The 12,174-nt window shown below is 40.1% G+C and overlaps 1 protein-coding gene across 1 annotated transcript; it reads right to left on the reverse strand.

Annotated features, from left to right (window-relative positions):
- Nucleotides 1–1,104: 1,104 nt before the first annotated feature.
- LOC5577815 (cyclin-C) lies at nt 1,105–11,872 on the reverse strand. The gene is made up of 2 exons (XM_001663534.2): nt 11,152–11,872; nt 1,105–1,924 (listed from the first exon to the last, which is right to left on the reverse strand). The coding sequence occupies exons 1-2, from the start codon at nt 11,737–11,739 to the stop codon at nt 1,715–1,717; spliced, it is 798 nt and encodes a 265-aa protein (XP_001663584.2). The 5' UTR covers nt 11,740–11,872; the 3' UTR covers nt 1,105–1,714.
- Between the last annotated feature and the right edge of the window lie 302 nt (nt 11,873–12,174).

Consider the following 12,174-nt stretch of genomic DNA (forward strand, 5'->3'; position numbering starts at 1 on the left):
CCACGTTAAAGTGATCTACCTGAGTTACGGGACAATGAGGGGACGTACCTGGTGTAGCGGTTAGAAACCACGCTTCTCACGCCGAGGACCGTGGTACACATCACATCCTCGAGATATTCACTTACGACACAAACTTTATAGTGACCCCAGGGCTAAAAATCTCGGTAATAAAGATAGAAAAAAACGGGACTATGAATGTCAGCAAATTTCAGATAGTAACATTATTTACAACATTGTCGAAGACACCATTGCTAAATCTTCACTATTGTGAAAAAAATCTATCTCAATAAAATACTACTTTCTTGGGGAGGGTTGCTTCATCCCGATTACCTTCTATGAAAACAAACTTTTAGAACCAACTTTTCGGGCGCACAACAATTTCGGTCATGATTTTAGGCCTCAGGAAGCACTATGCAATGATTGAAATGTTTCTTTTTTTTGCAGCAAGAACAGTGGGAAAAAGGTGACTTAAAGCCAATATTGGTTAAAATAGAGGCTTAAGAAGCATTTCATTAAGAATAGAGACTTGTTGAAGACTTTCTTTGAAGATCAAGCATCCATCATCCAATCATCGAATATTAAAAACCACTTTTGTCATTCAAATTTAAAGCGATCCTCATGAAAATCTATCATTGCATTACAGATAGCAAGGGCAATAAAATGATTTTCATAAACATTGGTTTGATTTTGAGAAAAAATCCTGGTTTTGAAAATTTGTAAAACAATAATGGTTATTTTCCTCTTAAAATAGTGAGACTTATTCACTTACTCACAGAGACTTGCTACCGACTCTGGTTTTGCCTCATTTTTTACATATTTTAAAGTGAGAATGAGCCAAAACTATACCTTAATGCTTCTACACCACAAATCTAGCTGAAATTTGATCGATTGGCAACTCGCTGAAGGTGACCAATCGATCAAGTTTCTAAATAGATCGAACAGCTAACTGATATCTCTAGATTTGTGCTCTTGAAGATCTGGCGTGTGGCTTGGATATTCTAATATTAAATATGTTGAATGACCCTATGCCGTATGGCTTTATGCTAAATGACCCAAACCCAATGACTAAAGGATATTTCGAAGAATACGAATCATGTTATGTCCTTTTTTGAGACAATGAATATGCTTGGTTTATTATGAGTCCTACAATATGGATTAGTTACTAATATGTAATCTGAACGTAGACAATATTTGAAATATCAATCAAGTTGGTTCAGTCTAGAAACTGAATAACAAACTCTCACAATCAACATATCACACAGCCCGCTTGGCATTTTATATGATGATTCTTTGAACAATATGTAATTCAGTTTTTATTCTGTGTACAAGACACCGATATCAGACACCGATCACCACAGGGCCAGCAATGTTTTGAATTTCATGCAACTAATTCAGTTTACCGAAAATGTGGTAACAATTCTTAGGTATATATCTCGGTTCGGGAAATTTGTGGTATCTGTAGACCTCTAATGGTGAAATGAATATATTACTACATGATTGATATTACACTTGATAAAATTCAATTTCATATATAAATCTAGTTCCTAGGTGCATATTCAAGTTGTTCAAATTATAAACTGCATTCCTAAATAATTTGTTAAAGAACATACCATATGAATAATAAGTAAACTTTGAACTGTAAAGCCAGTACTTTTGGGAAATTGAATAAGAATCTAATGCTACTAGTCACAGGGACGAAGTCGAACTTACTGAATCACCGTTGAGGGGCCGGCTTTGGTTTTGGCATCTTTTCCAGCAGTCCCTGTATTTCCTTTTCGTCGTAGCTTTTCCACAGCTCGAAAACGTTCAAAACGGCCCGGGCAATTTCCTGCACTTTCTCCATGTCTACGTTCAATTCGGCAAACCACGCCTTCAATTCCTTTTGCAGGATCACACATGCTATCTGCAGGCAGCCTATTGCAATCTGAAAAAAGATTAGGATGGTTAGTAGACTGATGCAAATTTTATCTCCCCTATGCTTAAACGGTGTCAATTATGATAAAAATCATTTTCCCAAATTTGAAGTGATTTGGAAAAAAATTGGCTGTGCACAAGTCATTTGAAGTTTATATGGAAATTACTATGAAAAAGACAAAGCTTTTGTGTTCAGTCCTCTAACTGCTCGAAATAATAATCTAAGTGAAAGGAAAAGTGAACAAACTCTTCTCATGTCAAATCTTCCCAGCTACAACTTTGCCGAAGACCACATTTTGATGGGACGTAAGGATAATTTGTTATTATTGAAACAAACTCTAAACTATGCTGAGATAATCATTCAATTACTTTCAGAGCAACACTGCTTTTTTTCTGCAGAACATAGTAGCCTGGATTACTTTGATCTATTCTATCCACCAGGAGCAGCACTGTTGCCTGCCGGGCACACTGAACGGAATCTCCCGCCACAAATTGAATGATTTTTGGCTCATCCGAGCCCCAAACCTATTTTCAGACACATTCAAGATGATTTTCATCTTTGTGGAAATCATCTGTTTACAAATCGCGCTAAATGAAAATCATCCAATCTTGAAATGAATTTAGGCTTCCTAGAAGATGAAGGATATTGAATGATTTTCATATGAACATGTAAACAAACCCTGCTATGCTAGTTTATCATTTAGAATAATTTAAATTCCAAAAATAATGATCAATATTTGATGGTTTTACGTAAGATTAATAAGTTTATTTTATCGTTAGTATCAAAAATATCATCTAAAATCGCCTGCAGGAGCATAAGTTTTTGTGCAACAAACACTTCGATAGTCCAAACACAGCTCCATGATTCAATCCAAAACATAAGCGATTTGTGCATTATCTAAATCAGCGGGTTGTGGGGTATCAGCGAATCGTGTGTCCTATAGGATGATAAACACATGCTAAGAAAAGATAATTTTGTACAATTATTACTAACAGCATGCACGTACCTAGTTATATTCGCTCATAAATACCGACCGCACCACGTTGCTACCACCATGTTTGTTTACAATTTACAAGGATGATTTGATAACTTGGATCATTTGGTATCCATATGTTATTTTAGACGAAAATTGAATGATTTTCGATATGGGACATGGAAGAAATTAAAATCCGTCATAGAATAGGTGTTTTTCATCTGTGTTATCATTATTCAAGAATCTACTTATTTTCATTCGTATGTAAATTGAAAATCATCCTAGAATTGGATGATTTTTGTTCAATGGTCGTTGCATGCATCATATGTTTTCACATTCATTCAGTTTGAGGAATATGGAGATTTGCAGCTAAGTGAATGAGGAATCATTCAATTTGCGGTGGGAGATTCCGTTCAGTGCAGTTGTTTCAGCATGCAAAATGCATACCCAGTTTATGGTTATGAATAGCAATTTATCCTGACGTCCAATAAAAATGTGGTCTTCGGCAAAGTTGTAGCTGAAAGGATGCCAGTTGAGCAGATTGTTGGGTTTATTCTACGACTGGCGTGAGGTGAGAATTTATTGTCGGTGTCGTATAGCGAGGTGACAATTGTCGACTCGAGTGAAGTGACTCTCCACCTCGTTATACGACACCGACAATAATTGTCACCTCACGCCAGTCGTAGAATAAACCCATGTGTTCACTTTTCCATAAAACATCCTCATGAGATAGAGGGCTGAATACAAAAGGATGGCGTTTTCCATAGTAATCTCCATATAAACTTCAAATGTCCTGTGCACAGTCAAATTTCTTCCGATTTATTTCAAACTTTGGGAGGATGCTATTTACCATAATATAAGTCGTTTAAGCATAGGGGAGCAAAAATTTCAATATTTGCATCACTCTAATGGTTAGACATCTTAATATGGGGCTCTGCACTGTTTTGATTTTGCAAGGGATTTTGACGTTTACTGGCCTTGTTGTTTACAAACTTTGTGAAGGGGTGAAAGAGAGAGGAAGATTTTTATGCAGAGCCCCATTAAGATTAGGTGTTGTTAGGGCTGGTAGCGACTTAAAAATAGGAACTTTAGATACCTTATGCGTGAAAAAAAGACCGAAACACATACAAAACCCAAAAAAAAAAAACAAATAAGACTAAGAAAACAAAAAGAAATCAAACAGTTTTTTTTTCAGATATTACTCCGAAAATTTCTTCACGAACTTTCTAGGAAATTGCTCCAAAAATTTCGCTCAAGATTCATTCAACAATTCAATCTATTTTTTTCCCAGGAACATTCAGAGATTACTCCAGAGAATGCATTGCGAATTTAATCAACCGAACCTCCAAAGATTTTTTGATCCTACTTAGAAGTCAGGAGCTAATCATCAATGTTAACCAACTTTTCCCGAGAGCCTAGATAGCCGCGTAGCGCCGGTAGCGGTTGTTTCAATTGGCTAACAATTTTTTTTTTGTTACTCATCTCGTTTATTTGGCAGGCTCAGGTGCCATAGGGCATAACAGAGCCGATTTTTTTTTCACATTGTTTACATTTTGAAATTTGAACTTATTTTAAAAACTATGTTAGTTTGAGGAAGTCTTTTGGAATTTCTTAAGCAACTTAGACTACTAAGCTGATGAACCTTGAAGGGACAGGTTGTCCAGATCTGTAATGAAACTAAACAGAAACGGTTTGTGGGAGACACGACGAGAAGAGGACAATTTGAAGGGGAAAAAGAGAGACAGGGAACTAACACAATCAAACTCGGATATTGATACACTTCAAAAACAGATAGATTAAATTCATATATTCTAAATCAAGGCCCGCCAACACTTCCCTGACAGGTTTCTGCGGTTTTCCTCGGATCCAGAGAGTTTCAGTCAGCTCAGATCTGATGCCACGATGCTCACCGCATCCCCTCATAACATGTTCGATATCCTGGTAAGCCACGCCGCAAACACAGAGATTGCTTTCTGAGAGCCCAATACGGTGGGTATGCGCGCTTAAGGAATAGTGATTGGACATAAGCCGACACATGACACGAATGAAATCACGGCTCATGCCCAACCCCTTAAACCATGTTTTTTTCGACACCTATGGAAATATGGAATGCAGCCATCTACCCATTTCTCCGTCTCTCCATTTCTGTTGCCAGCTGATCAAGGTCTCCCGACGGGCCAATGCAAAAAATTCATCGAAGGCGATTTGACGCTCGTAAACATCGCCTTCTTTAGCGCCTACCTTTGCCAGAGAGTCCGCCCGGAATAGAGCAATGGGAAGGGACCCAAGCTAGAGTAATAGCGTAAGAGCGATTTAACAAAGCACTCAATGCTTGGCGTATTCTATTCAGGAAGTACGCTGAGTGCTTTACCGGCTTCATTGACCGAACAGCCTCCAAAGAGCTTAGACTGTCGGAAAAAAATGAAGAAGTGCTCGGGTGGGAGAGAACTGATGTACTCTAAGGTGTAATGTATAGCTGCTAGCTCAGCAACATATACAGAACATGGCTTTTGAAGCATGAAGGAGGCGCTATGAGAAACGTTGTAAACACCGAAACCAGTGATATCATCCATTTTTGACCCATCAGTGAAGAACTGTCGGTACTCGCTGACATGTCCGAATTTACTTGCAAACATGGGAGGGATAAACTTTGAACGAAAGTGATCTGGTATACCATGGATATCTTGCTTCATGGACAAATCAAATACTACAGAGGAACAGACGAAGTCTAGCAAGTTATCACGATTGGTGTTAACCGAAGATGGGCTAACCTCCAGCGTCATGTACCAGTAGTACACACTCATGAAACGAGTTTGAGGGTTATGTTCAAGCAGCTTTTCGTAGTTTTCAATAACCAATGGATTGAGAACCTCACAACGGATGAGGAACCTGAGTGTTAACTCCGCGAAACGATCTGACAGGGGCTGTACTCCTGCAAGTACCTCTAAACTCATTGTGTGAGTCGAGTTCATGCAGCCTAGCGCGATGCGAAGACAGCGGTACTGAATCCGCTGTATCTTCAGCATATGTGTTTTCGCCGCGGATTGAAAGCAAAAGCTACCGTACTCTAAGACCGACAAGATGGTTGTTTGGTACAGCTTGATCAGATCTTCCGGATGGGCTCCCCACCATGTTCCGGTTATAGTTCGCATGAAGTTGATTCGTTTTTGGCATTTCTGTGTCAGATACACAATGTGTTTCCCCCAGGTGCATTTGGCGCCGAACCAGAAGACATGCTATGAGTGATTGTCTTACACATGAGTGTAAGCGGAAACTTGGCAGGTTTGTGTTTCTTTGAAAAGACAACCATCTCAGTTTTCTCCGCAGAGAATTCGATACCCAGCTTTTAGGCCCAAGTAGACAAATTGTCCAGAGTATCTTGTAAGGGTTCTTGTAGTTCGGCTGCTGTTGGTCCTGTGACAGAAACAACACAGTCGTTTGCAAGCTGTCTTAACGAGCAATTTTCCATGAGACAGTCATCAATGTCTCTCACATAAAAATTATAGAGAAGGGGACTCAGGCATGATCCCTGGGGGAGACCCATGTAGCTGATTCGTGAAACTGACAAGTTGCCATGAGTAAAACTCGAAAACCAAACTGTGTATCTGACAGCATGCCATTCGATTCAACCCATTTATCCAGAGAATCATCTTCTCTAACAACGTGCGAGTACACGACAACATCGCAATTGGACGGTACGAATTATAGTTCGACGCGGGTTTCCCGGGTTTTTGGATGGCTATTACTCTCACCTGCCTCCAGTCATCCGGAACAATGTTACACTCCAGAAAGTGATTAAACAAGTTCAATAGGCGCCTCTTTGCGACGTCAGGTAGGCCCTTAAGCAAATTAAACTTGATTCGATCCATTCCTGGAGCGGAATTGTTACATGAAAGGAGAGCAAGTGAGAATTCAACCATCGAAAACGGTCTATCCATGGCGTCCCTATCCACCGGAATATCTCGTCGCACGCGATCAACAGGAACGGAATCCGGACAAACTTTCTTAGCGAAATTGATAATCCACCGAGGAGAGCTCTCTCGATCTTCATTAACCGACGATGTATTACGCATTCTTCTTCCGACGGTCCAAAGCGTTCTCAACGAGGTCTCACGTGATAATCCTTCCACAAAATGACGCCAATAACCGCCTTTCTTCGCTTTGACCAAGCTTTTAAACTTGCGTTCAAGGGAAGAATAGCGCTCATAGTTGTCAATTGAACCACGTTTCCGGAAGTCTTTAAACGCAGCGGATTTCTCGCGATAGAGTTCCTTACACTCGTCATCCCACCACGGATTGGGGGGCTTCTTACGAACCGACGGAGCTGGCACAGGACGGCGTTGTGCTTGAAGCGCGCTATTGAGAATCAACTCGGATAAAAATCGATACTCTTCCAACGGAGGAAGTACTTCTACCGCGTGTTCTCCATCAATTATCGTTTCCGCGTATTTTTCCTAGTGCGATAACGAGCTTGAACATATTGAGAGATCTAAATGGCTATCCCTAGGACTTCCATCTTGAGCTGGAGGTGCCACTCGTGTAACTTCCCCAGTGTTCAGAATTGTCATATTGAAGTCGTCGCAGAGGTCATATATCAACGTTGATCGGTGGTCGTCATACAGTTCCCCCCAACCTGTTCCGTGGGAGTTGAAATCCCCAATGAACAACCGTGGTTCAGGCATAACTGAGCAGATGTGAGAGAGATCTCTGCGAGATATCGCCGATCTCGGAGGAAGATATATGGAGGCGACACTGAGGCTTTTGCTTCGGATAGTCACCTGACATGTAACGACCAGAGAATTTGTTTATACTAGAGAAACGCGGAGAGGATTTTGACTTTGTTTATAAACACTATTTGCAATGACTATCAACAATTGAGGTCATTCAAACAAAATTTTAGTGTGCGTGTCATCCCGTCAGTCGCCATAAAAAACCAAGCTTATCAATGACGTCATTTTTGTATCGCTTTTCACTAACACACATCCATCGTCTCTTTTGCGTAACATCTCTTTGAGGCTCATTGAATTTGCTCGATTGGAACCACGTTTGACGGTTCGATTGGAACCTTTGGTTTCAGAATTCGCGCTTCTCTATAATAAACAAATTCTCTGGTAACGACTTCAATGCCTGACATCGGTGGCAGAACGACTCTGTAGAACGAGTGCTGCTTTTTGATCGCCAAAAGCACTCCTCCATATGAGTCGGATCGGTCCAGGCGAATAATATTAAAATCATGGAAAGGAAGGGTAACATCAGGTGTTAGCCATGTTTCTGATAACGCAAAAACATCGCACTGTAAATTACTAACTAAAAATTTAAAACTATCTAATTTAGGCATAATACTACGACAGTTCCAGTGTAGAACAGAAATCATATATTCGACCTCTGTGGATAATTTATCCATCAAAAGATATGATCGTTGCAAGGAGGGGCATTCTAGAAGCCAGTTGCTTCAAAAGAGGAGTCACACATGGAAGCAATCCTTTGACAATGTTCTTCACTGGGTCAGAAGCATTGAAGAAATTAAGGATGATATCCACAATGCCAGAAAGCGTAAACATTGGAACGCCCTGAGGTTGCCCTAGGGGCTCTGGCTAAGAATTAACACTACGGACTTCCGTTGTTCCGTTGGTAAAGGTCCACTTCACAGATGACCCCTAATTCATGGTGAGATGCGACTTCATGATTACCGAGCTTATGAATGGAGCCTGTGGAGTACCAGGGAGCCCTCCACGGCATTTGTGCACTTACTGTGCTACCCGAAGCAGTGGTGTAGGCGGCCTTGTATTTCTCCGAGATAATCGGTTGCCCTTCTCCAGTCTCTAGCCTGAGGCCAAAAGAGAATTGGATTATGAATATGTTGTTTTTTAATTTAAATGATCAGCTATATGGTTTTGCCCTGAGAGAGACTCGCGAAGAGGAAAAATATCAACGTCATATGCAGCCCAGATTCCCCTCTCACGAAACGTCAAATGCAGCCCACCGTTTTTATGGCTAAAAGTATTGTGTTCAAAGTAAACTGTTATTAAAAACCTCAGTCGGCGGAGCAGTTTTTTCCAAAGTTGCTGATAAATCTAAGCAGAAGATTAATTATTTCTAATGTCTGCTACGTTTGCTGGCATGAAATTTCACTCAAACGGCTATTTATGATTCGATGTGATGCAAACTCAATCATTTTTTGCTGAGAGGTTCATGTGAGATTTGAACAGCATGCGCATAATTGGTATAAACACAAAGGGGAATAAGAAAAAACTCAGCAATCACAGAAAAAGAAGACCGTCTTCGCGAGTCTCGTCTCAGGTTTTGCCTAGTAATCCTTTATAAATATAAATAATAATCATATTATTATAAATATAAATTTATAATCTAGGTAGGTAGGTACTAGTTCACAGAAGCACACTACAGATCGATAGATGAAAGAGAATGATAGGTAGTCTTCGGAAACGTTTATGAAGAATTAGTTCTCGCAGCTCAATCATTATAATACGAGTTTTTCGGTACTATCAAGTTGTTTATTACACTATTGCATTGAATTATTGTAGTCTGAGGTAAAGTATAGATTGTTTCCTTCTTAGATAACATTAACTAAATGAACTATTGTCACAGTTTAGCTCATCCGATTTAAGCGATTGAAGTAGTTAGAACCAGGAATAAGAACACTCCTCCGTTGTAGCGAAATCCACTCTATAAGAGGTAAAAACTATAACTGGAATCGATGGTTTATAACTTATTATACTCTTTACCATTACAGAAAATAATTAATTTGACTTAAGTTGTGTAATCGTGTTAAGGCTAACGTTACTGATTTCCTCCCTGTGTATCCCACTGAATTGTGAGTATAATAGGCAATAATATTACATCATATGATTAATATGTAACTCCTTATAACTTTGAAGCGATTAATACACAAGCTGTCAAGATCAGTGGTTGTTCTAGTAACTGTCTTCAACCGATCGCCAACATTAGCCGTGGTCCTAAAAGGCTAAACGATAGTCGTCTAACAGACCGTTCATTCCACCAACATTTTGATAGTAAATTATAACGTCGGATGCAGTTTGTTGAGCAGCGGCAGCACTGGAAATGGGATTACTATCAGGAGCGGAAGCATTAGATTGCGGATGGTACTTGCCGACATTCGGACTTCGGAAGACCCCGTCACTGCCGTCACCTACCCCAAGCACAGGATCGGGCGGCTGCAGGGGATGGTACACAAATTATGTCACGCTAAATTTAAAATTTTTGACCCCCCCACGCTTTTATATGAATCCTCCAAAAATTTTGTAAGGATTATCACGCTTGGCTTGACCTCCTCCCCCCTTGGAGCGTGACATAATTTGTGCATGACCCCCAGGTCGCTGGCTGGAGAGGCTCGACTCGTATGATGCAATAGAAGAATATCTCGGAATCTTTGATATAGAACATTTCTGTCTTGGAGAAAATTGTTAAGAATAAGTAGAGTTTCTCCGATGGAATCTGGGTAGTTCCAAATTATGGACCTAGTTTTTTTTTTGTGAGACTGCATTGAGGTGTTCCAATGTATCTTTAGAAGAACTCTTGAAGGTAATTCTGGAAAATTTCCTGATTAAATACCAGTAGGAATTTATGGAGGTATCCTTGGGGTTTTCCGGAAAGTATGGTTGTAAAAATTCCTAGGGATCATTGGAATAATTACCAAAGAAACTTGTGAGATAATTAAAGGAATCCATAGAATTTTTTAGGGAGTTCCTGATGGTATCTTATATCTAATTCATCAAATAATCCCTGGTTGAAACTCCTCAAGTAAAAGCTTGAAAAATTCCTGAATGAAATGCGGAAATTCGTGAATTAATCTAATTGGGATATTACTGACGAAATCCCTTGAAGGAATCATTGGGAAATTTTGTGAAGGAATCCTTAGGGACATTTCTGAAGAAATCCCCAATCAAATATTTGAAGAAATCCCGAGGAGCATCTCTGAAGGAATCATAATGGGCATTCATTCGTCTTAAAGGTATTGTTAAATACAGAGTCTGTATTACAGACCTTGTTTCACTGCGTGTTACTTATGACTAAGAACTTTGACCGAAGTCCATTCAAGATAGACATTCTAAGATATTTTAACTAAATGTTAAGAAAGAGGAATAGATATATAATCTAGAGGGGGACGCAAGGACATAAGATCAAAGAGGAATACATATCTCCGCAAGAATACCATCTGGTAAGTTTAACCATCAGACAACGGCTTTGCTTAAGATAAGGTATTGTAAAAATGTGTTATATTTACTTGATATGGCGGATACAGCAGACTGACATCGGTCCTCAGGGAATCGTTGATCAGACGCCAGGTAAGCGTCAGCAATTGATCCTCCTGGCCAATGTCCTGGATCAGCTGCAGCAACGGACGGTACGGTTGATACACGATCAGGCAGCAGTCCAAGTTCTCCAGCAAATAAAACTCACACTCCAGGATGTGGTTGGTCCTGTAGGGGAACTCCTGCTGATAGGCATAGCTAAATTTGTTCTTGATCACCGTTTGGCAGGTTGTGATGAGCCGGGAGTTGGAAATGACACCGAATTCTTCCACTTTGGAGGCCAGCAGAATACAAGTCGGGGCCAACAGTAACGGGTCTATACATTTGAGCGAGTTCCGGGCGTAGAACCGCTTGAAATAGACCGTGGCAGTGGCAATGACCTGCTGGCGAAGCTTTAGCTGCTCCCCTAGCACTTGAATAACATTGGCGAAAAACATAAAGATCTTCTGGTACTCCTCTTCGGTGAGATTTTTCAGATCGTGCTGTCGCTCGCGGATGAGGTCTTGCTTGTCCAATATCCACTGCTGATGGTGGGAGCTTTGCCAAAAGTTTCCAGCCATTTTCAACACTAATTAATTGAATTCACTATAAAAATTTAAATTTTTAATTCTAGACGCAAGTAAACTGAGACACTTTGGCTGATTAAAGTTTGTTTAGATTTTTGTTTTGTCTTGTTCAAGCGGCGAGCGGTTTTCGGGTGACCAGACCACAGCAGCTGAGCTCAGCTGTCAAAGGAGCAGTGCTCCCAGAAGTTATGTATAAATCAATTTGTCTAAAAGGCCTTTGCACCTTTGTCTGGAAACGCCTGAAACGGATCGCAGAGCTAGAATGAGGGCGAAAAAGTTGCCACTATTTGTTGGTACTATTTGAAATGTGAGTGAAATTGTTATTTTCTATGCGGGTACTCAATCAGGGATAATCGCGCAGAAAATTCAACAACTATTCAACAACTGGCGACGACCTGCAGGTATTTTAAAACGTTTTCAGGATCGTCG

This window comes from Aedes aegypti, chromosome 3 (assembly GCF_002204515.2).
Source record: "Aedes aegypti strain LVP_AGWG chromosome 3, AaegL5.0 Primary Assembly, whole genome shotgun sequence".
Classification (NCBI taxonomy): domain Eukaryota; kingdom Metazoa; phylum Arthropoda; class Insecta; order Diptera; family Culicidae; genus Aedes; species Aedes aegypti.

Excerpts from the sequence above, each read along its gene's own strand:
- LOC5577815 (XM_001663534.2), bottom strand. The coding sequence starts at position 11,739 with ATGGCTGGAAACTTTTGGCAAAGCTCCCACCATCAGCAGTGGATATTG. Across the intron at positions 1,925-11,151 it reads TGCTGTATCCGCCATATCAA|ATTGCAATAGGCTGCCTGCA; the intron begins GTAAATATAACA and ends ATCTTTTTTCAG.